The 25,536-nt window shown below is 51.0% G+C and overlaps 2 protein-coding genes across 5 annotated transcripts in view; both read left to right on the top strand.

The window, feature by feature from the left end:
* LOC144496029 (dynein regulatory complex protein 11-like) overlaps positions 1–8,226 on the top strand; it is a 36,950-nt gene extending 28,724 nt beyond the window's left edge. Inside the window, exon 4 of the mRNA XM_078216982.1 lies at positions 8,101–8,226. Within this exon, the coding sequence (XP_078073108.1) occupies positions 8,101–8,208 (108 nt within the window). The 3' untranslated portion in view covers positions 8,209–8,226. The remainder of the gene's footprint in view (positions 1–8,100) is intronic.
* A 2,586-nt stretch (positions 8,227–10,812) lies between these two features.
* Positions 10,813–25,536, top strand: part of asb10 (ankyrin repeat and SOCS box containing 10) — a 38,440-nt gene continuing 23,716 nt past the window's right edge. Inside the window, exon 1 of one of the 4 annotated variants that reach the window (XM_078215528.1) lies at positions 10,813–11,228. In XM_078215528.1, coding sequence (XP_078071654.1) covers positions 10,907–11,228 — 322 coding nt within the window. In that variant the 5' untranslated portion in view covers positions 10,813–10,906. Of the gene's footprint in view, positions 11,229–21,249; positions 21,573–25,536 lie in introns of those variants that run through there. The other 3 variants (XM_078215531.1, XM_078215530.1, XM_078215529.1) reach the window with 3 other exon arrangements.

Genomic DNA, 25,536 nt, shown 5'->3' with positions numbered 1-25,536 from the left:
GAGAATTGAGCTCTCCACCTATAATTACGATATTATGTATCGTCCAGGGAAACTCAATGAGCCCTCGGATGCCCTCTCGCGCGGAACGTGCGCTACCATGCAGGAGGACCGCTTGAACGCCCTCCATAATGATCTGTGCCATCCTGGGGTCACTCGACTCTACCACTTCATAAAAGCCCGCAACCTGCCCTACTCGGTGGAGGATGTCAGGTCAGTAACAAGAAGCTGTCGGATTTGCGCGGAATGCAAACCGCACTTTTACCGACCTGACCGGGCACAATTGGTCAAGGCCACTCGCCCCTTCGAGAGGCTGAGTGTGGATTTTAAGGGCCCCCTTCCCTCAACAGGCCGGAACGTGTACTTTCTTAACATCATAGATGAGTACTCCCGGTTCCCGTTTGTTGTCCCCTGTGCGGACACGTCGACTGCCACGGTGATCAAGGCATTCCGTGATCTTTTTACCCTGTTCGGGTACCCCTGCTATATACATAGCGACAGGGGCTCGTCGTTCATGAGTAACGACTTGAGGCAATTCCTGCTCTCATACGGGATTGCCTCTAGTAGAACCACGAGTTACAACCCTAGGGGTAACGGACAGGTGGAAAGAGAGAATGCTACAGTCTGGAAGGCTGTCCTATTGGCGCTGAAGTCCAAAGGCCTTCCAGTCTCCCGTTGGCAGGAGGTCCTCCCAAATGCGCTTCACTCCATTCGCTCCCTCCTGTGTACGGCAACCAATGCTACTCCCCACGAGAGGATGTTCTCATTCCCTCGGAAGTCGTCCTCGGGGATATCTTTACCAGCCTGGTTGACGTACCCAGGACCCGTCCTTCTGCGGCGACATGTAAGGGCCCGCAAGTCCGACCCCTTGGTCGAACCGGTCCACCTCCTCCACGCCAACCCTCAGTATGCCTATGTTGTATATACTGACGGGCGAGAGGACACAGTCTCGATCCGAGACCTGGCGCCCGCAGGGGACATAGCAACTCCTGTCGCTCCCATACCCCCTGTCACGAATCCCCTAACGCTTATTTCTTCCCCGGACGTGGCGCGGTCAGCACCGGGACCAGTGCATAACAGTTATACTCCAATGCACAGCTTGCCTGAGACTCGGAGATCGGCGCCACCACAGAAGGTACCGGGATCCCCTGCACCACCGCTTCACCAGGGTCAACCAGCCCGTGAGTCCTCGAGGGGACAGCCGGACGCTGTTTTGGAGAGAACGCCACCGCAAGCACCTGCTCCGGTGTCACAACCGGTGTTGAGGAGATCACAGCGACGGTGCGGTCCTCCAGACCGTCTGGACTTGTAGATTTTTTTTGTATATATGTAGCCTGTTTTCGCACCCCGCCGGCCTTTGTTTTCAAAGGAGGGGTGAATGTGGTGAACCATCGTTGGTTACCACTGTGGGGTTATTCTAATGTTGCTGTTGGGTTAGGGTGTTCACACTGTGGGATTAATATACCTGTGGTGGATGCTGTTATGGCACATCCCGGTCGGGCCACGCCTCCTGGGAGAGGTATAAGACCCTCTGCTCGGGCGGGACCCCTCCAGTCTGGAATGGTGTACTCGTGTTTAAATAGTTCCATTGTTTGTCAATAAAAGCCTTCAATCGCTGAAGCCTTGTACCTCGTGCTCGATTGTCGCGCATCACACACTATCCCAGACTGAAGAGGTCCCGCCCGAGCAGGGGGTCTTATACCTCTCCCAGGAGGCGGAGCCCGACTGGGATGTGCCACAACAGTAACAACCACAGGTGTATCAATCCCACCCTAGCCCAACAACAACATTCGAACAACCCAACAACAACATTAGAACAATCCCACAGTGGGAACCAACGATGGTTCACCACATTCACCCCTCCTTTGAGAACAAAGGCCGGCGGGGTACGAAAACAGACTAAAATGTCACCAGATTATAAGTTCAGACGGTCTGGAGGACCGCACCGTCGTTGTGACCTCCTCAATACCGGCGGTGACACCGGAGCAGGTGCTTGCGGTGGCGTTCTCCCCAAAACAGCGTCCAGCTGTTCTCCCACGGACTCACGGGCCGGTTGACCCTGATGAAACGGTAGTGCAGGGGATCCCGGTACATTCTGCGATGGCGCCGATCTTCGGGTCTCAGGCAAACTGTGCATTGGAGTAAAACTGTTAAGCACTGGTCCCGGTGCTGTCCGCGCCATGTCCGGGGGAGAAATAAGGGATAAGGGATTCGTCACTGGGGGTGTGGGAGCGACAGGAGTTGCTACGTCCCCTGCGGGCGCCAGGTCTCGGATCGAGACTGTGTCCTCTCGCCCGTCAGGATATGCCACATAGGCATACTGAGGGTTGGCGTGGAGGAGATGGACCTGTTCGACCAAGGGGTCGGACTTGCGGGCCCTTACATGTCGCCGCAGGAGGACGGGTCCTGGGTACGTCAACCAGGCTGGTAAAGATATCCCCGAGGACGACTTCCGAGGGAATGAGAACATCCTCTCGTGGGGAGTAGCATTGGTTGCCGTACACAGGAGGGAGCGAATGGAGTGAAGCGCATCAGGGAGGACCTCCTGCCAACGGGAGACTGGAAGGCCTTTGGACTTCAGCGCCAATAGGACAGCCTTCCAGACTGTAGCATTCTCTCTCTCCACCTGTCCGTTGCCCCTAGGGTTGTAACTCGTGGTCCTACTAGAGGCAATCCCGTATGAGAGCAGGAATTGCCTCAAGTCGTTACTCATGAACGACGAGCCCCTGTCGCTATGGATATAGCAGGGGTACCCGAACAGGGTAAAAAGATCACGGAATGCCTTGATCACCGTGGCAGTCGACGTGTCCGCGCAGGGGACAACAAACGGGAACCGGGAGTACTCATCTATTATGTTCAGAAAGTACACGTTCCGATCTGTTGAGGGAAGGGGTCCCTTAAAATCCACACTCAGCCTCTCGAAGGGCGAGTGGCCTTGACCAAATGTGCCCGGTCAGGTCGGTAAAAGTGCGGTTTGCATTCCACGCAAATCCGACAGCTCCTTGTCACCGACCTGACGTCCTCCACCGAGTAAGGCAGGTTGCGGGCTTTGACAAAGTGGTAGAGCCGAGTGACCCCAGGATGGCACAGGTCATTATGGAGGGCGTTCAAGCGATCCTCCTGCATAGTAGCGCATGTTCCGCGCGAGAGGGCATCCGAGGGCTCATTGAGTTTCCCTGGACGATACATGATATCGTAGTTATAGGTGGAGAGTTCAATTCTCCACCGCAAGATCTTATCATTCTTGACCTTGCCCCTCTGCGTGTTGTTGAACGTGAACGCCACGGACCGCTGGTCCGTGATCAGGGTGAACCGCTTTCCCACCAGGTAATGGCGCCAGTGTCTGACGGCCTCCACAATGGCCTGGGCCTCCTTTTCCACCGCTGAATGCCAAATTTCGGGGCCTTGGAGGGTGCGGGAAAAAAACGCGACGGGCCTGCCCGCCTGGTTTAGTGTGGCGGCCAGGGCGAAATCAGATGCATCGCTTTCCTCCTGAAAAGGGATGGATTCGTCTACCGCGTGCATCGTGGCTTTCGCGATGTCGTGGTTCAATTCCTTGAAGGCCAATTGGGCCTCTGGCGTGAGTGGAAAAGTCGTGGACTTAATAAGCGGACGGGCTTTGTCCGCGTAGTTGGGGACCCACCGCGCATAATAGGAGAACAAGCCTAGGCATCTTCTCAGTGCTTTTGCGCTAGCGGGCAAGGGAAGTTCAGCAAGGGGGCACATACGGTCTGGATCAGGGCCAATGACCCCGTTTTCCACCACGTATCCCAGGATGGCTAACCGGCGCGTACGGAATACACACTTCTCCCTGTTGTAGGTCAAATTCAGGCGAGATGCAGTGCGTAAAAAGTTCTGGAGATTTGTGTCATGGTCCTGCTGATCACGGCCGCAGATGGTGACATTATCCAGGTACGGGAAGGTAGCCCGCAGCCTGTTCTTGTCCACCATTCGGTCCATGGCACGCTGGAAGACCGAGACCCCATTGGTGACACCAAATGGAACCCTAAGAAACTGATACAGACGACCATCCGCCTCAAAGGCCGTGTAGTGTCGGTCCTCTGGGCGAATGGGGAGTTGGTGGTAGGCGGACTTAAGGTCTATGGTGGAGAACACCCGGTACTGCGCAATCTGATTGACCATATCAGATATGCGCGGGAGGGGATACGCATCCAACTGCGTATATCGATTAATGGTCTGACTGTAATCAATGACCATCCGGGGTTTGTTCCCGCTCTTGACCACCACAACCTGTGCTCTCCACGGACTAACACTGGGCTGTATGATCCCTTCTTTGAGGAGTCGCTGAACCTCAGATCTGATGAAGATCCGATCTTCAGTGCTGTAACGCCTACTTTTAGTAGCGATGGGCTTGCAGCCTGGTACCAGATTCTTGAATAAAGAGGGTGTGGTGATCTTTAATGTAGAAAGATTGCATGCGGGGCGCTTTGGACAATTTGGAGACTGCAGCTGTTCCCCTACTGTCAGCGAAGGGAGTGGCCCACCGTACTGTAGGATCACACTCTTCATGTGGACCATAAAGTTTAGTCCGAGGAGAATTGGTGTGCAAAGATGCGGCAACACAAGGAGCCTGAATCGCTCGTAAATTGTGCCTTGCACTTTCAAGGTTACCACACAACGTCCTAGCACAGGGACAGACCGGGACCTTGATGCCATAGAGATTGTCTGTTTGGCAGGTTGAATCTGGAGTCCACACCTCTTTACAGTGTCAGGGTGAATAAAGCTCTCAGTGCTCCCGCTGTCAAACAGACAATAAATTGCACGACCATTTACCTGTATATCCATCATTGAACAGTCAAGCCTGTGAGGCTTAGCCTGGTCCAGGGTGATCGACGCCACCATTGGTCCGTGAACGTCACTGCAGGCAGCTGAGGTCGATGCTGAGGACCCCTGCTGGTCGCTCATGGTCATCGTCGACCAAAATGGCCGCCCCCATGAATCGCACATGGGTGAGGGCGCCAAACGTAGCGACTCCTGGTGGTCATCCTCCTCCGACTCCGTCGACCGCAATGGCGTCGTCCTGGACTCGCACGTGGACGAACCCCGTGAGTACTTCGACGACGATGGTGATGATCCCCGTTCCGAAGGGTCACAGGCCGCACTGCCGTTCTTGGGCTTCGATCTGCACACCCTCGCATAATGCCCCTTTTTACCGCATAGGTTACAGACTACCGCTTTAGCGGGACACTTTTGTCGTGGATGTTTGGCTCCTCCGCAGAAGTAGCACCGCGGGCCGCATGGGGCTGCAGCCGTCGTCTGGTCCACATGGGAGCACGCCATAACACTGCACTTCGAGCCCGTGGGGCGAGGAGGGATTTGCGACTGCTCCTGCCACGTTGTCTCCACGTGGTCCTCCGGATACAGGACCAAGCTCTTCGAAGCCGCCTCGAGCATTTCAGCCAATTCCATAGCTTGGGTCAGGTTGAGATTTCCCTTTTCTAGCAGCTTGAGACGGATGTATGAAGACCCGACCCCGGCCACAAACGCATCTCGGGCGAGGTCATACATGTACTGCTCAGCCGACACAGCTTTGCAGTCACAGCCCCTGGCAAGCTGCAAGAGCTCATTGGCGTAATCCTCCATGGTTTCGCCCGACCGCCGACGTCGTGTAGCGAGGAGGTAACGAGCGTGGATCTCGTTGGGAGGTTTCGTATAGCGCTTTTTTAAAAGCTCGAGGGCCCTCGGGTAAGTGGTGGCCGCACGGATCGCGAGGTAGACAGTGTCGCTTACCCTCGCATGGAGGACCCGGAGTCTGTCATCATCTGTGGTGACCACTGCGGAGGCTGCCAGGTAGTCTTCAAAACACTTCAGCCAGTGGTCGAAGGTGTTAGAAGCGCCCACCGCACGTGGATCTAGCGGCAGACGTTCTGGCTTTAGGATTTGCTCCATACTCTCCTTTCTTTTTTTTCTTCCGTCGAGAGCTTAATGTTAGTTAATAAAATTGATGCGCATCAATTGAACACGAGGCTCGAAGCTTCGGTAAAAGAAGGCTTTTATTAACTAACAATGGAACTATCAGAACTTTAACACACTATCCCAGACTGAAGGGGTCCCGTCCGAGCAGGGGGTCTTATACCTCTCCCAGGAGGCGGAGCCCGACTGGGATGTGCCACAACAGTAACAACCACAGGTGTATCAATCCCACCCTAGCCCAACAACAACATTAGAACAATCCCACAGTGGGAACCAACGATGGTTCACCACAGAGAGACAGAAAGGGAGAGAGACAGAAAGAGAGAGACAGAGAGAGAGAGACAGAGAGTGAATGTAACAGAGAGAGAGACAGAAAGAGACGGAGAGAGAGAGAGACAGAGAGAAAGACAGAGAATGAATGTAACAGAGAGAGAGAGACAGAGAGAGAGAGACAGAGAGTGAGTGAGTGACGAAGAGGGAGAGTCAGAGAGAGAGTGAGAAAGAGAGAGAGGGAGAGAGAATGTAAGAGAGAGAGAGAGTGAGTGACCAAGAGAGAGAGAGAGAGAGCGAGAGAGAGGGTAACAGAGTGAGACAGAAGGGAGAGAGAGAGAGAGTGAGTGACCAGGAAAGAGAGAGAGAGAGAGACAGAGAGAGAGAGAAACTGGGAGGATGTTTCCCCCTGTGGGAATAACAAGAACTTGGGGATATTTTAAGAATCCATTCTCTCCCTTTCAGGACAGGGATGAGGAGAAATTGTTTTCTCTGAGGGTCATTAAGAGTGTGGAGTTCTCTCCCGCAGAGCGCAATGGAGGCTGGGGGCAGGATTTTCCCAGCTTGCATCGGGCTGGGAGTTGCGACTGCCGTCCAGCTGGCCACGACTTTCCCAGGCCCGGTTTTAACATCATCATAATGACAATATGGAAATCTGAATTTCCTTCTCATCAGTGAGCCGTGGGCAGTTATCCTTCATGCTCGCTGGCGCTCCCACCCCACCAGCGGGAAGTAAAGCTGGGAACCCAGCATGGTCACCCTTGCTGGCAGGGACAGAGGCCATTCAGGCCCCCCGGGAGGTCAGGGGCAGGGGGTTATCCCTCGGGCAGTGCCAGCCTGGCACCCTGACACTGCCCACCGGGCACAGTCACTCTCTGTTTTCTCTGTCTCTCTCTTTCTCTGTCTCATCAATTGGTGGAGTTGCTGATAGTGCCGGGGATTGTCAGAGGATACAACAGGATAGAGATAGATTGGAGACTTGGGCACAGAAATGGCAGATGGAGTTTAATCCGGACAAATGCGAGGTGATGCATTTTGGAGGATCAAATTTAGGTGTGAATTATACTGTAAATGGCAGAACCCTCAGGAACATTAACATGCAGAGGGATCTGGGCGTGCAGATCCACAGTTCCCTCAAAGTGGCAACACGGGTGGCCAAGGTGATTAAGAAGGCAGATGGCAAGCTTGCCTTCATCAGCCGGGGCATTGAGTACAGGAGTCTGGGCCCTTTCCAAGGCCAGCTCATCCTTCCTTAGATACGGGACCCAAAACTGTTCACAATACTCCAAATGGGGTCTGACCAGCTATATAAAACCTTGGTTCAGCCGCATTTGGAGTATTGCGAGCAGTTCTGGTCACCACACTACCAGAAGGATGTGGAAGCTTTGGAGAGAGCGCAGAGAAGGTTCACCAGGATGTTGCCGGGTCTCGAGGGTGTTGACTATGAGGAGAGGTTGAATAAACTGGGATTGTTTTCACTGGAAAGACAGAGGCTGAGGGGAGACCTGATAGAGGTCTACAAAATGATGAGAGGCACAGACAGGGTGGATAGTCAGAGGCTTTTCCCCAGGGTGGAAGTGTCAATTACAAGGGGGCACAAGTTCAAGGTGAGAGGGGGAAAGTTTAAGGGAGATGTGTGGGGGAAGTTTTTCACACAGAGAGTGGTGGGTGCCTGGAACGCGCTGCCAGAGGAGGTGGTGGAAGCAGGAACATTAGCAACATTTAAGAGGCATCTGGATGGGTCCATGAATAGGGAGCGAATAGAGGGATACGGACTGAGTAAGGGCAGAAGTTTTTATTAGTTTAGTTAGGGTATCATGATCGGCACGGGCTTGGAGGGCCAAAGGGCCTGTTCCTGTGCTGTATTTTATTGTTAATGCTCTCTCTGTTACTCCTCAGAACTGGGCTGCGAAGACTCCACTCGCCAGGAAAGCTCTGAAAGTGAAGAAGGAAAAGGAGGCTGAGGAAGTTGCAGCTCAGGAAGCGGCCAATAAGAAAAAGCGATGAAGGTTCAGCGATTGGAGCTCGCAGTTTGGGACTGAGTCTCAGCACCGAGATTTTACCTTGCCAATAAACCACCCCGATCCACCAAAACCAGCAGCACCGGCATGTTCCGAAATAAAGACATCGTGAAGAATATTCCTGAGTGAATTCACTTTCCATCTTATCAACATACCAACCGCGACCTCCAGTCCCTCAACCTCCACTCCCTCAACCTCCAGTCCCTCAATCTCCACTCCCTCAGTCCCACAGTCTCCAGCCCCTCAAACCTGAGATCCTCAGCCTCAAGTCCCTCAAACTCCACTCACTCAGCCTCCACTCCCTCTGTCTCCAGTCCCTCAGTCTTCAGTCCCTCAGCGTCCAGCCCCTCAAACCTGAGACCCTCAGACTCCAGCCTTCAGACTCCAGTCCCTCGCTCTCCAGTCCCTCGGTTTCCATTCCCTCAGTCTCCAGTACCTCGGTCTCCATTCCCTCAGTCTCCAGTCCCTCAGTCTCCACTCTCTCAGTCTCCACTCTCTCAGTCTCCAGTCCCTCAGATTCCAGTCCCTCAGATTCCAGTCCCTCAGATTCCAGTCCCACAGAGTTCTCAACCGTTCCTCATACGACAAGCTCTTCATTCCAGGGATCATTCTTGTGAACCTCCTCTCGACCCTTTCCAAGGCCAACACATCCTTCCTTAGATACGAGGCCCAAAACTGTTCACAATACTCCAAATGGGGTCTGACCAGAGCCTTATACAGCCTCAGAAGTACATCCCCGCTTTTGTATTCTAGCCCTCTCGACATGAATGCTAACATTGCATTTTCCTTCCTAACTGCCGACTGAACCTGCACGTTAACCTTAAGAGAATCTTGAACAATGACTCCCAAGTCCCCTTGTGTTTCTGATTTCCTCACCATTTCCCCATTCAGGAAATAGTCTATAAAGAGGAGGAGGGTGGTCACTCCTCCTCACCCGAGTTTGTAACAATCTGGGGGTTTCCCAGTTGGATGGTGACAAGTCGAGTGGTGCCATCCCGATCAACAACTTTTCGGGAACCCCACCAGGGATTGGCCATGTCCAGGGGTATTTAAGAGTCAGCCACATTGCTGTGGCTCTGGAGTCATGTGTAGGCCAGACCGGGTAAGGACGGCAGATTTCCTTCCCGAAAGGACATTAGTGAACCAGATGGATTTTTCCTACAATCGACAATGGTTTCATGGTCATCGGTAGATTCTTAATTCAAGATTTTACATTTCACCATCTGCTGTGGCAGGATTCGAACCCAGGTCCCCCAGAACATTACCCTGAGTCTCTGGGTATCACTTAGATTAATAACCCGAAGAGTAGTCGGGCAGTTGTCTTCTCTTCAGATCCGGCCATTCTTCAGGGTGTTCCTCATTCTCCTCCTCATCTTCCAGATTTATACAGAACTCCAATTTTGAACTTGCAGCACTGGAGGATGCAGCTGTCAAACTGAAAATCCAGGGAGAACATTCCAGAGAGAATGTCAGTTTGATTGCTTCTCGCTTCAGAGAGTGTCATTGTCCATATCCTTCAGATCCCTCTCCTGAATCGGTTTTACTTTGAATAGTTGTCAGAAGCTCCTATCACGTTCCACCTTGCACGGGAATGTCTCCGCCCACAACATCCTCCAAGTGAGAACAGCCTGGCTCAAAACCCCGGGGCTCCCTCACTAACATCACTGGGGTTGTACCTACACCACACGGACTGCAGTGGTTCAGGAAGGCAGCTCACCATCACCTTCTCAAGGGGCAATTAGGGATGGGCAGTTAATATTGTCCAGTCAGCGACACCCACATCTTGGGAATGAATATATAAAATGGAGGACTCGTGAGGGGGGGACTGGGAGGGGGTAAAAGTTGGGCACAAATTGGAAACAGTGCAAGGGGGTTAGAGGCATCGGAAAATATAAAATAAATAGTTTAACAAAAGAATGTAACAGTTTGTGATACACTCGGGCGAGATCTAGATAATGGATTTGTGATTATGTTAATGAGACTATGATGATATGAATAATTTTTGTACTCATTAATGAGATGTGGGCGTTATTAAACAGAGCTCGATAGATTCCTAATGAACAAGGGAGTCAAAGGTTATAAGGGGTCAGTAGAATGTCGAGTTAAGACCACAATCTATAATCTGAGTGAATCTTGGAGCAGAGTGGAGGATGGAGATGCCGACTCCACCAGTTTATTGTTATTTGAAGATGATAATGTTCAGCAGAGATTAGGCCGGATCTGGGATGATTCTCCCAATACACAAAGCACGCAGTTTTAAAGTGTTTGATGATTGGAGAATGATGGGGCTGAGAATGAGGCCATTCAGCCCATGGTGCCTGTACTGATCCTTTGGCAGAGTCATTGGATTCATCCCACATTCCAGCTCCACCCATGGTGAAGGTTTGATTGTAAATGTCTGGTTTTATCCTGGAGCAGTCGGTGTAGGCAATTGTACTGATGGTGCTGACTGAGCGCACTGCCCCGTTCCTCTCAGTAACCTGGTGATGCCGGGGTTAATATATCGCAGCGTTGACTTTGGTAAACAAGATTCCAGTGCTGCTTGCTGGGACACAGAAATAACTGCTGTAAATATTTGGACAGAGAGCAGGGAGGTGGCAGGAACAGAGAGTCAGTCAGCTCTCCCTGTGCTGGGAGCTGGGCAATTATTCAGTGCACTCAGAGTTGGGAGAACCCGGATAACAATGTCTGGCCACAGTTTTGTGTTCAGCTCCAAAGCACTGCGTTCCCTGGAATTGGAGAAAGAGGCAATGGAAGCGCAGGAGCTCCGCAGACGGTGCCAGGCTTACTGTGTGTCCCGGGGGAGAAGGGCTGAGATCCCCAGGACCCCGAGGGTGGGCAGCGGGACTCAGAAACCCTTTCTACTGTGTCAAGATCGGCTGATTCACAATGCGCTGTACACAGGAGACACCCAGAGAGTGCAGCAGTTCTTCAGCAAGGACACAGCAGTGAATCTGGTGATTGAGGGGTCACAAGAGGAGCCACAATGGTCATCACAGAGACTGGGTGAGTTCCCCAGACACTGGGGTGTGGCGCGTGGGTTCCCCCCCCCCCCCCAACCGGGGGGGTCAGACACACGGAACAAGCTGTGGACATCTACCCTCTCCCTCAACCGGAGCTTTGGATCAGAAAGATGTTCAACTAGATAGCATAGAGTCATAGAGTCACAGAGTCATAGAGGTTTACAGCATGGAAACAGGCCCTTCAGCCCAACTTGTCCATCCCGCCCTATTTTTTAAACCCCTAAGCTAATCCCAATTGCCCGCATTTGGCCCATATCCCTCTATACCCATCGTACCCATGTAACTATCTAAATGCTTTTTAAAAGACAAAATTGTACCCGCCTCTACTACTACCTCTGGCAGCTTGTTCCAGACACTCACCACCCTCTGTGTGAAAAAATTGCCCATCTGGACCCTTTTGTATCTCTCCCCTCCCACCTTAAACCTATGCCCTCTAGTTTTAGACTCCCCTACCTTTGGGAAAAGATATTGACTATCTACCTTGTCTATGCCCCTCATTATTTTATAGACCTCTATAAGGTCACCCCTCAGTCTCCTACACTCCAGAGAGAAAAGTCCCAGTCGATTCAGCCTCTCCTTATAACTCAATCCATCAAGTCCTGGTAGCATCCTAGTAAATCTTTTCTGCACTCTTTCTAGTTGAATTATATTTTTTCTATATTAGGGCGACCAGAACTGTAACAGTATTCCAAGTGTGGCCTTACCAATGTCTTGTACAACTTCAACAAGATGTTCCAACTCCTGTATTCAATGTTCTGATCGATGAAACCAAGCATGCCGAATGCCTTCTTCACCACTCTGTCCACCTGTGACTCCACTTTCAAGGAGCTATGAACATGTACCCCTAGATCTCTTTGTTCTGTAACTCTCCCCAATGCCCGACCATTAACAGAGTAAATCCTGCCCTGGTTCAATCTAGCAAAATGCATCACCTCGTATTTATCTAAATTAAACTCCATCTGCCATTCGTCAGCCCACTGGCCCAATTGATCAAGATCCCGTTGCAATCAGAGATTGTTCTGACCAATGAAACCAAGCATGCCGAATGCCTTCTTCACCACTCTGTCCACCTGTGACTACACTTTCTTGGAGCTATGAACATGTACCCCTCGATCTCTTTGTTCTGTAACTCTCCCCAACGCCCTACCATTAACTGACTAAGTCCGGCACTGGTTCAATCTACCAAAATGCAATACCTCGTATTTGTCTAAATTAAACTCCATCTGCCATTCGTCAGCCCACTGGCCAAATTGATCAAGATCCCATTGCAATCCGAGATAACCTTCTTCACTGTCCACTATGCCACCAATCTTGGTGTCATCTGCAAACTTACTAACCATGCCCCCTATAATCTCATCCAAATCATGAACATAAATGACAAATAACAGTGGGCCCAGCACTGATCCCTGAGGCACACCGCTGGTCACAGGCCTCCAGTTTGAAAAACAACCTTCCACAACCACCCTCTGGCTTCTGTCAAGAAGCCAATTTTGTATCTATTTAGATACCTCACCCTAGATCCCGTGAGATTTAACCTTATGCAACAACCTACCATGCGGTACCTTGTCAAAGGCTTTGCTAAAGTCTATGTAGACAACATCAACTGCACTGCCCTCATCTACCTTCTTGGTTACCCCTTCAAAAAACTCATTCAAATTTGTGAGACATGATTTTCCACTCACAAAGCCATGCTGACTGTCCCTAATCAGTCCTTGCGTCTCTAAATGCCTGCAGATCCTGTCTCTCAAAATACCTTCCAACAATTTACCCACCACAGATGTGAGGCTCACTGGCCTGTAGTTCCCAGGCTTTTCCCTGCAGCCCTTTTTAAACAAAGGCACAACATTTGCCACTCTCCAATCTTCAGGCACCTCACCCGTGACTTTCGATGATTCAAATATCTCGGCTACGGGACCCGCAATTTCCTCCCTAGCCTCCCACAATGTCCTGGGATACACTTCATCAGGTCCCGGGGATTTATCTACCTTGATGCGCTTTAAGACTTCCAGCACCTCCTTCTCTGTAATATGTACACTCCTCAAGACATCACTATTTATTTCTCCAAGTTCCCTCACATCCATGCTTTTCTCAATAGTAAATATTGATGAGAAATATTCATTTAGGATCTCGCCCATCTCTTGTGGATCCGCACATAGATGACCTTGTTGATCCTTAAGAGGCCCTACTCTCTCCCTTGTTACTCTTTTGCCCTTTATGTATTTGTAGAAGCTCTTTGGATTCTCCTTTGCCTTATCTGCCAAAACAATCTCGTGTCCCCTTTTTGTCCTCCTGATTTTTCTCTTAACTCTACTCCTACACCCCCTATACTCTTCAAGGGATTCACTTGATCCTAGCTGCCTATGCATGTCATGTGCCTCTTTCTTCTTCTTGACCAGGGCCTCAATATGCCGAGTCATCCAGGGTTCCCTACTTCTGCCAGCCTTGCCCTTCACTCCAAGAGGAATGTGTTTACCCTGAACCCTGGTTAACACACTTTTGAAAGCCTCCCACTTACCAGACATCCCTTTGCCTTCCCACAGACTCCCCCAATTAACTTTTGAAAGTTCCTGCCTGATACCATCAAAATTGGCCTTGCCCCAAGCAGCATCTTTCACAGTTTCAGCACTGAGCCAAGTGCTGCACAGACACTGGAGTGTGGAGACTGGGTTGATTCCGGAGTTGAGAGGGTTGGCTTATGAGGAGAGACTGAGTAGACTGGGACTATACTCATTGGAATTCAGAAGAAAGAGGGGAGATCTTATAGAAACATATAAGATTATGAAGGGAATAGATAAGATAGAAGCAGGGAAGTTGTTTCCACTGGCGGGTGAAACTCGAACTAGGGGGAATAGCCTCAAAATAAGGGGGAGCAGATTTAGGACTGAGTTGAGGAGGAACTTCTTCACACAAAGGGTTGTGAATCTGTGGAATTCCCTGCCCAGTGAAGCAGTTGAGGCTACCTCATTGAATGTTTTTAAGGCAAGGATAGATAAATTTTTGACCAGGAAAGGAATTAAGGGTTGTGGTGAGCGGGCGGGTAAGTGGAGCTGAGTTCACAAAAAGATCAGCCATGATCTTATTGAATGGCGGAGCAGGCTCGAGAGGCCAGATGGCCGACTCCTGCTCCTGGTTCTTATGTTCTTATGACTTTTGGAATGTAGGCAGCCAATGGGCACACAGCAGGATCCCATCAACAGCAATGTGAGAATGGCCACATAATCTGCCTCAGTGATTTGCAATTAATATTCATCAGTACACCAGAGAGAATCCCAGTCATTCCAAACCATTGCCATTTCTGGGAAAATTGGCAGACAAACCCAAAACATGAATTGTTTCCGTGTCCACAGATTCTGCCACATCCACTGAGTTCAGCCAGAATTTTCTCTTTTCATTTCACCAGGATGAAGACGACTGTTCATCAAAATGAAGCTGTAGGATCCTTAATGTCCACCTGACAGAGAGGGTTTTCCTTTAAAACCTTACCAAAAATCAGCAGCTCTGACAGTGCGGCACTCTCTCAGTACTGACCCTCTGACACTGCGGCACTCCCTCAGTACTGACCCTCTGACAGTGCGGCACTCCCTCAGTACTGACCCTCTGACAGTGCGGCACTCCCTCAGTGCTGACCCTCTGACAGTGCGGCACTCCCTCAGTACTGACCCTCTGACAGTGCGGCACTCCCTCAGTACTGACCCTCTGACAGTGCGGCACTCCCTCAGTACTGACCCTCTGACAGTGCGGCACTCCCTCAGTACTGACCCTCTGACAGTGCGGCACTCCCTCAGCACTGACCCTCTGACAGTGCGGCACTCCCTCAGTACTGACCCTCTGACAGTGCGGCACTCCCTCAGTACTGACCCTCTGACAGTGCGGTACTCCCTCAGTACTGACCCTCTGACAGTGCAGCACTCCCTCAGCATTGACCCTCTGACAGTGCGGCACTCCCTCAGCACTGACCCTCTGAAAGTGCGGCACTCTCTCAGTACTGACCCTCTGACAGTGCAGCACTCCCTCAGTACTGACTCTCTGACAGTGCGGCACTCTCTCAGTACTGACTCTCTGACAGTGCGGCACTCCCTCAGCATTGACTCTCTGACAGTGCGGCACTCCCTCAGTACTGACCCTCTGACAGTGCGGCACTCCCTCAGTACTGACTCTCTGACAGTGCGGCACTCCCTCAGCATTGACTCTCTGACAGTGCAGCACTCTCTCAGTACTGACCCTCTGACAGTGCGGCACTCCCTCAGCACTGACCCTCTGACAGTGCGACACTCCCTCAGTACTGACCCTCTGACGGTGCGGCACTCTCTCAGTACTGACCCTCTGACAGTGCGGCACTCCCTCAGTACTGACCCTCTGACAGCCCGGCACTCCCTCAGCACTGACCCTCTGACAGTGCGGCACTCCCTCAGTACTGACCCTCTGACAGTGCAGCATTCCCTCAGTACTGACCCTCTGACAGTGCGGCACTCCCTCAGCATTGACCCTCAGACAGTGCGGCACTCCCTCAGTACTGACCCTCTGACAGTGCAGCATTCCCTCAGTACTGACCCTCTGACAGTGCGGCACTCCCTCAGCATTGACCCTCTGACAGTGCGGCACTCCCTCAACATTGACTCCTTGACAGTGCGGCACTCCCTCAGTACTGACCCTCTGACAGTGCGGCACTCTCTCAGCACTGACTCTCTGACAGTGCGGCACTCTCTCAGTACTGACTCTCTGACAGTGCGGCACTCTCTCAGTACTGACTCTCTGACAGTGCGGCACTCTCTCAGTACTGACTCTCTGACAGTGCGGCACTCCCTCAGTACTGACCCTCTGACAGTGCGGCACTCCCTCAGCACTGACCCTCTGACAGTGCGGCACTCCCTCAGTACTGACCCTCTGACAGTGCGCCACTCCCTCAGCACTGACCCTCTGACAGTGCGGCACTCCCTCAGCACTGACCCTCTGACAGTGCGGCACTCCCTCAGTACTGACCCTCTGACAGTGCGGCACTCCCTCAGTACTGACCCTCTGACAGTGCGGCACTCCCTCAGTACTGACCCTCTGACAGTGCGGCACTCCCTCAGCACTGACCCTCTGACAGTGCAGTGCTCCCTCAGCACTGACCCTCTGACAGTGTGGCACTCCCTCAGTACTGACCCTCTGACAGTGCGGCACTCCCTCAGTACTGACCCTCTGACAGTGCGGCACTCCCTCAGTACTGACCCTCTGACAGTGCAGTGCTCCCTCAGCACTGACCCTCTGACAGTGTGGCACTCCCTCAGCACTGACCCTCTGACAGTGCGGCACTCCCTCAGTACTGACCCTCTGACGGTGCGGCACTCCCTCAGTACTGACCCTCTGACAGTGCGGCACTCCCTCAGTACTGACCCTCTGACAGTGCGGCACTCCCTCAGTACTGACCCTCTGACAGTACGGCACTCCCTCAGTACGCTCATTCAGAAAGTCAGTGCAGAGTTAATGGGCCGTTTGGCCTCCTCTGCAATGTTAAGATTCTGAAGAATATATCAACATTATAAGGAAGGAAGACAACTTTTTTGTAGAATAAATATTAACCCGAAGACTGTTTTCCAAAAGTACCGGACAGCACTGGTACAATACCGGACCATGCTCGAGTCCCAGGCTAGCCACACCCTCGCCGACTATGGCAAGGTCTGCAAGACATAGAAATCATAGACATCATAGAAACCCCACAGTGTAGAAAGAGGCCATTTGGCCCATCGAGTCTACACCGACCACAATCCCACCCAGGCCCTACCCCATATCCCTACATATTTACCCGCTAATCCCTCTAACCTACGCATCTCAAGACACTAAGGGGCAATTTTTTGGCACGGCCAATCAACCTAACCCGCACATCTTTGGACTGTGGGAGGAAACCGGAGCACCCGGAGGAAACCCACGCAGACACGAGGAGAATGTGCAAACTCCACACAGACAGTGACCCAAGCCGGGAATCGAACCCAGGTCCCTGGAGCTGTGAAGCAGCAGCGCTAACCATTGTGCTACCGTGCCGCATAACAGGCTATAAATTGAAGGCAGGTAAAATCACCGGCTCCAACGCACCCTCCCTGATGAGCTCAATGCATTCTATGCCCGTTTTGAGCAAGAGGTCAGTGAGAACTCGCCCTTCCCCCTGGAAGCCCCGGATGATCCTGTACCTGGGGTCACCATTGCAGATGTCAGAGCAGCTTTCTCAAAGGTCAACCCACGGAAAGCGACTGGCCCGGATGGGGTATCCGGACGAGCACTCAGATCCTGCGCGGATCAGCTGGGGGGGGTATTCGCAGACATCTTCAACCTCTCTTTACAACAATCTGAGGTCCCGACCTGCTTCAAGAAGACGACCATCATCCCGGTACCTAAGAAAAACCAAGCAGCATGCCTTAATGACTATCGGCTGGTGGCTCTGACATCCATCATTAGGAAGTGCTTTGAAAGGTTAGTCATGAATCAATTCCAGCCTCCCGGACTGCCTGGATCCATTACAGTTCGCCTACCGCCGCAACAGGTCCACAGCAGATGCCATCTCCCTGGCCCTGCACTCAACCCTGGAACACCTGGATAACAAGGACACCTATGTCAGACTCCTATTCATAGACTACAGCTCAGTCTTCAACACCATTATCCTTACAAAACTCATCTCCAAACTCCATGGCCTGGGCCTCGGCTCCTCCCTCTGTGATTGGATCCTGAACTTCCTAACTCACAGACCACAATCAGTAAGGATAGACAACAACATCTCCTCCACGATCATCCTCAACACAGGTGCCCCACAAGGCTGTGCTCTCAGCCCCCTGCGATGCTCCTTATACACCTATGACTGTGTGGCCAAATTCTCCTACAATTCGATTTTCAAGTTTGCTGATGACACCACCATTGTGGGTCGGATCTCAAACAATGACGAGACAGAGTACAGGAATGAGATAGAGAATCTGGTGAACTGGTGCGGCAACAATAATCTCTCCCTCAATGTCAACAAAACGAAGGAGATTGTCATCGACTTCAGGAAGCGTAAAGGAGAACATGCCCCTGTCTACATCAACGGGGATGAAGTAGAAAGGGTCGAGAGCTTCATGTTTTTAGGTGTCCAGATCACCAACAACCTGTCCTGGTCCCTCCATGCCGACACTATAGTTAAGAAAGCCCACCAATGCCTCTACCTTCTCAGGAGGTTAAGAAAATTTGGTATGTCAGCTACGACTCTCACCAACTTCTACAGATGCACCATAGAAAGCATTCTTTCTGGTTGTATCACAGCTTGGTATGGCTCCTGCTCTGCCCAAGACCGCGAGAAACTACAAAGAGTTGTGAACGAAGCCCAGTCCATCACTCAAACCAGCCTCCCATCCATTGACTCTGTCTACACTTCCCGCTGCCGAGGCAAAGCAGCCAGCATAATTAAGGACCCCACACACCCCGGACATTCTCTCTTCCACCTTCTTCCTTCAGGAAAAAGATACAAAAGCCTGAGGTCACATACCAACCGACTCAAGAACAGCTTCTTCCCTGCTGCTGTCAGACTTTTGAATGGACCTACCTTGTATTAAGTTGATCTTTCTCTACACCCTAGCTATGACTGTAACACTACATTGTGCACCCTCTCCTTTCCTTCTCTATGAATGGTATGCTTTGTCTGCAAAGCGCGCAAGAAACAATACTTTTCACTGTGTGTTAATACATGTGACAATAATAAATCAAATCAAAATGGGGCGGCGCAGTGGCACAGTGGTTAGCACTGCTGTCTCACAGCGCCAGGGACCCGGGTTCAATTCCTGGCTTGGGTCACTGTCTGTGTGGAGTTTGCACGTTCTCCCTGCGTCTGCGTGGGTTTCCTCCGGGTGCTCCGGTTTCCTCCCACAATCCAAAAATGTGCAGGCCATACTAAATTCTCCCTCAGTGTACCTGAACAGGCGTGGAGACTCGGGGATTTTCACAGGAACTTCATTACAGTGTGAATGTAAGACTACTTGTGACTAATAAATAAACAAACTTTTGATCCAGTCCGGTTACATCCTTGATTCCTGGAGGCGGAGCCCCTTTAAATCCAATCTCCGGATCATTCCAGATTTCTGAAGTTTCATTCAGAGGTTCTCAGGAAGAGAATTCTGTCAAACTGGAGTCCTTTTCAGATTCTCCTCACAGCCACCGTGATGTTTGCAGATTTGACAATATTCCAGCTGTTTACACATCTATCTGACGGTATTCCCACACTGCCATCAGTCAGGTTACACTATCCATCAATCTGCACTGCAGGAACTCACCAAGATTCCTTAGGCAGCATCTTCCAAACCCCATGATCACTTCCATCTCGAAGGACAAGAACAGGTACCTGGGAACACCCCCACCTGCAAGTTCCCTTCTGAGTCACTCACCATCCTGACTTGTAAATATATCGCTGGGTCAAAATCCTGGAACTCCCTCCCTAACAGCACTGTGGGTGTACCTACACCACAGGGACTGCAGCGGTTCAAGAAGGCAGCTCACCACCACCTTCTCAAGGGGCAATTAGAGATGGGCAGTTAATGTCATTCTAGCCAATAACACATACATCTTATAAATGAAAAGAGATCAAACCCCACCTCCTGATTCCGTTCTGGAGTTGATCACCCCACAGGCAAGGTTCTCATTGTCTGGCTTGTAGTTCAAGGGTCACCAGTTGCAGTAAGAACTGATTCAGGTTAAAAATAGAAAGTAGCTTGTATCCGAGTGAGTCTGACCAGGGCAAAAATATACAAAGTAACAGCTGTGGAGATGGCCGGACTGTTCTGGAAACAGGGTAAAGGAATGTGGAGAAACAAGTCCACAGTTAATAACATCACCACTCTTCATCATGACATCATTGACTGAATCAAAACACGATCACACTTAGTTTAAATCAAGATTACAAAGTAACTTCTCAAAATTCAGTCCTGGCTTCGTACAGGTTCTCTCGCAGAGCAGAAATAAAATTTAAAAATATAAAGTTGCCAAGATTAGTGATTGAAGGCTTCAGGCCCACTCTAGGAGGGACAGAGAGGTCACATTTCCATTCACTAAGAGAGTCACATTGATACAAAACGACAAACTAAACGGTACAATTTCAAGGGACTGCGGCCTGGGGTGTGTCCACAACATTTGGAAATGAGGGCAAGGCAAGGTGAGGCTGTTTTTAATCCTTGCTTATAACGTAGGAAAGCTCTGGGAAACAGAGATGTTTGTTCATTTCTGGTGAGAATTTGGAGAAGGTGAGGAGGTGATTTATCGGAATGATTCCAGGATCAGGGAATTCAGTCAATGTGGAGACAACATGCAGGAAAAATAACCCCAGCTGCTCCACAAACAATCCAGATTTAATCGAGATGTTCAAAATCAGGAGGGATTTTGATTCGGTAACTAGGCAGATAGTGGCTCCTGTGGTCAGGGGGTGGTCAGTAACCAGGGGACGCAGACGTTTGGCAAAAGAAGTCGAGGAGGAGAATCCTTTCCTCAGTGAGTTGTTGTGATCTGGAAGATGCTGCCAGAATGTAATATGAGGGGTTACAGGAATGGGGCCTGGGTGGGATTGTGTTCAGTGCAGACTCGATGGGCCGAATGGCCTCCTACTGCACTGCAGGAATTCTACGCTTGCACACAGTTGTTGGATGGAGATTGGCAGTGGGAACTCTTAGCTCATTCTCAATAGGAACTTTCCAAAATGGAATTGGAGAAATTCTTGAAGGAGAAATATTTCCAGGACTATGGGGTAAGAGTGGGGAGTGAGGTTCATTGGATTTCAAAGAGCTAGCACAGGAACAGTGGGCTGAATGGCCTGCTCCTGTGCTGCATTATTCTCTGCTTCAGCTGAGTCAGAATGTGAAATTTATCCTCTAACGTTGATGAACTCTGAGGCATTCCCAGACCCTCCAGTTACCAGCAGCTCAATCCCCCAGCCACCAGAATGCAAACTGAAACCTCAGTCTATCTGGGAGCCAGCCAGTGTCACGAGTTACACAGCGGCAGAAAATAGAATCAAACTGGACTGAGCTGAGCAAAAACTGTGCTTCAGATGGACAAGAAGCTGAGGGACTTGAATGGCCAGAGCAGGACCCCCTGAATGAAAACAGCAGCGCTGTCTCAACAGGACAGTTACTGGAATTCTGAGTTATGTCAAACATCATTGTGACCTCCAAGGCTGAGGGTGCTGCCTGGGAATTGTGGCAAGCTTTGTTACTCGGAGATGAGGAGACTCTGGTTCTGCTGATCACTGACCCTGGGCAAGGTCACCTCCACCCCAATGTTATCTTTGACACCAGTGATGTGGAACAGTGGAAGAATTATAGATACAACCTCCGGGCGCTGAGTACGTGAGTTACACAAGCGAAGGTGCTGCGGGTTAGGGGTCTCAGAGAGGCTGGCTCGGGGGGGCTGTCAGGATATCGACTCTGTCTGAGAGATCGTGCTGAAGGCAAGTTGGAAAAGTCCATCAGCTTGTTAGATTCTGCTCCCACCTCCAAAAGCAAAGTACTGATGGTGCAAGAAATGTGAAATCAAATAGAAAATTCTGGAATGATTCATGGGTCTGGCAGCGTCTGAGGAGAGAGAACCAGAACGGACCTGTTCTGGGGAAAGGTGATTGGGCTGAAATCTGTTTCCCTCTGAGCCTGGCTGCTTTTAGATATTTGCAGCATTTTCTGTTGGATTTTTGCTTTGGCCTCAGTGTGTTCAGTGTGAGGAGGGGGACCCCCTCACACTGATTTAGACAGAGTTCAGTTAATGCAGAATCCCAGAGCATTAGCAGGGGGAGTAGAGCGAAGGTTTACCAGGCTGATCCCTGGGGTGGCAGGTCTGTCATATGAGGAGAGACAAAATCGGTTAGGATTATATTCACTGGAGTTTAGAAGAATGAGAGGGGATAGAGTCATAGAGGTTTACAGCATGGAAACAGGCCATTCGGCCAACTTGTCCATGCTGCCCTTTTTTTAAAACCCTGATGCTAGTCCCAATTGCCCGCATTTGGCCCATATCCCTCTATACCCATCGTACCCATGTAACTATCTAAATGCTTTTTAAAAGACAAAATTGTACCCGCCTCTACTACTACCTCTGGCAGCTTGTTCCAGACACTCACCACCCTCTGTGTGAAACAATTGCCCCTCTGGACACTTTTGTATCTCTCCCCTCTCCCCTTAAACCTATGTCCTCTAGTTTTAGATTCCCCTACCTTTGGGAAAAGATATTGACTATCTAAGATGTTGACTATCTGCTAAGGACTCTGGGAAGGGTTTTTTAAGCGCGCGAAGTATAAAACGTAGACTGCAGTATACAGCGGGCAGCATCGGGAGCGGGCAGGGGAGTGAGCAGGGAGCAGAGTGTGAGCTGTAAGGGCTTTGGCTCACAGGGCTTCGGGGGACAGGGCGAGCAGGGGTGAGTTTTTTCATTCTTATTTACTTTTCTCTGTGTACCTTGGTATAAAGGGGCAAATATAAGTGTGAAGCCAGTGTGTTGTTCCCAGTGTAGGATGTGGGAGGTCCTGGAGGCATCTGGCCTCCCGGACATCCACATCTGTGAGGGGTGTGTCGAGCTGCGGTTCCTGAGGGGCCGTGTTAAGGAGCTGGAACTGCAGCTCGAGGATCTTAGGCTGTTAAGGGAGAATGAGGAGGTGATAGACAAGAGCTATCATCAGGTGGTCACACCAGGGCCACGGGAGGAGGCCAAGTGGGTGACGGCCAGGAAGGGTAAAGCTCGGGTGATAGAGAGCACCCCGGTGGATGTGCCCCGACACAACAAGTACTCCTGCCTGAGTACTGCTGGGGGGGGACAGCCCGCCTGGGGGAAGCAGCAGTGGCCGTGTCTCCGGAGTGGAGTCCAGCCCTGTAACTCAGAGGGCTAAGGAAAAGAGGAGGAAGGCAGTGTTACATAGAACATAGAACATAGAACAGTACAGCACAGAACAGGCCCTTCGGCCCACGATGTTGTGCCGAGCTTTATCTGAAACCAAGATCAAGCTATCCCACTCCCTATCATCCTGGTGTGCTCCATGTGCCTATCCAATAACCGCTTAAATGTTAATCGGGGACTCAACAGTAAGGGGATCGGACAGGCGTTTTTGCGGAGGCAGACGGGAGTCTCGGATGGTGGTCTGCCTCCCTGGGGCCGGGATCCAGGATGTCGCTGGTCGACTCCCGGAAATCCTGAGGGGGGAGGGAGAGGAGCCAGAGGTAGTGGTACATATTGGTACCGCTGATGTGGGAAGGAAGGGGGAAGGGATCATGAAAAGAGAGTATAGGGAATTAGGGAGACAGCTGAGAAGGAGGAAAGCAAAGGTAGTAATCTCAGGATTGCTGCCTGTGCCACGAGAGGGTGAGGGCAGGAATGGAGTGAGATGGAGGATGAATGTGTGGCTGAGGGACTGGAGCAGGGGGCAGGGATTCAGGTTCCTGGACCATTGGGACCTCTTTAGGGGCAGGTGTGACCTGTACACAAAAAACGGGTGGCGCTTGAATCCCAGGGGGACCAACATCCTGGCGGGAAGGTTGGCTAAGGCAACTGGGGAGAGTTTAAACTAGATAGGTTGGGGGGAGGGGATCGAGACGAGGTGACTGGGAGCGAGGAAGTTAGCTCACAAACAGAGAAGGGTTATAGACAGTGCAAGAGGGAGGATGGACGGGGGATAGAGAAGGGGAGAGCTCAGACCAAAGGATTGAGATGTGTTTACTTTAATGCCAGGAGTATAGTGAATAAAGGGGATGAGCTCAGAGCGTGGATCGATGCCTGGAAGTGTGGTGTGGTGGCCATTACGGAGACTTGGATGTCTCAGGGACAGGACTGGATACTCCAGGTGCCGGGATTCAGATGTTTCAGGAAGGACAGAGAGGGAGGCAGAAGAGGGGGGGGGAGTGGCACTGCTGATCAGGGATAGTGTCACAGCTGTAGAGAAGGTGTATGCTGTGGAGGGATTGTCTACAGAGTCTCAGTGGGTGGAAGTTCGGAGTGGGAAGGGGTCGATCACTTTGCTGGGAGTTTTCTATAGGCCGCCCAATAGTGACAGGGAGGTGGAGGAGCAGATAGGGAAACAGATCCTGGAGAGTTGCAATAATAGCAGAGTTGTTGTGATGGAAGACTTTAATTTCCCAAACTTAGATTGGAATATCCCTAGGGTCAGGAGATTGGATGGGGAGGAGTTCGTTCGGTGTGTTCAGGAGGGTTTCCTGACACAGCATGTGGACAAGCCTACAAGAGGAGAGGCTGATACTGACCAATGAACCTGGATAGGTGTCAGATCTCTCAGTGGGAGAGCATCTTGGGGATAGCAATCATAACTCTATCTCCTTTATGCTTGCATTGGAAAAAGAGAGGATTAGGCAAGCTTGGAAAGCGTTTATATGGAATAAGGGGAAATATGAAGACATAAGGCAGCAAATTAGAGGAGTAAATTGGAAGGAGGTATTCTCGGGGAAATCTACTGAAGAGAGGTGGCAGTTTTTCAAGGAATGCCTGTCTAGGGTTCTACAGGACAATGTTCCGAGCAGACAGGGAGGAGTTGGTAGGTTAAAGGAACCGTGGTGCACGAAAGCTGTGCGGGACCGAGTCGAGAAGAAAAGGAAAGCGTACAAAAGGTTCAGAGAGCTTGGCGAAGATAGGGATCTGGATGAGTATACGGCTTGTAGGAAGGGACTAAAGAAGGAAATTAGGAGAGCCAGAAGGGGTCACGAGAAGGCCTTGGCAAGTAGAATTAAGGAAAACCCTAAGGCGTTCTATAAATATGTGAACAGTAAAAGGATGAGACGTGAAGGAATAGGGCCTATAAAAGGTGAAGGCGGAAAAGTCTGTACGGAACCAGTAGAAATGGCAGAGGTGCTTAATGAGTATTTTGCCTCGGTTTTCACAGAGGAGAAGGACATGGGTGGATGTTCTGTGGGCTTGCGGTGGACTGAAAAGATTGAGTATGTGGACTTTAACAAAGAGGTTGTGCTGGAATCTTTGAATGGCATCAAGATAGATAAGTTGCCGGGTCCGGATGGGATGTACCCCAGGTTACTGTGGGAGGCGAGGAAAGAGATTGCAGAGCCTCTGGCGATGATCTTTGCGTCGTCGATGGAGACGGGAGAGGTGCCGGAGGATTGGGGGGTTGCGGATGTGCTTCCTATTTTCAACAAAGAACAAGAACAAAGAACAATACAGCACAGGAACAGGCCCTTCGGCCCTCCAAGCCCGCGCCGCTCCCCGGTCCAGGATTGAATCCTGAATCCAGGATCCCCGCCCAATTTTCCAGCCTATCTACATCCTAATATCCTATCCACCGAGCTGTCCCTCACAGCTACGAT

Source organism: Mustelus asterias, chromosome 7, assembly GCF_964213995.1.
Source record: "Mustelus asterias chromosome 7, sMusAst1.hap1.1, whole genome shotgun sequence".
In the NCBI taxonomy this organism is placed as follows: domain Eukaryota; kingdom Metazoa; phylum Chordata; class Chondrichthyes; order Carcharhiniformes; family Triakidae; genus Mustelus; species Mustelus asterias.
Note: the sequence above shows the minus strand (reverse complement) of the source record. Positions and strands in the feature narration are given on the sequence as shown.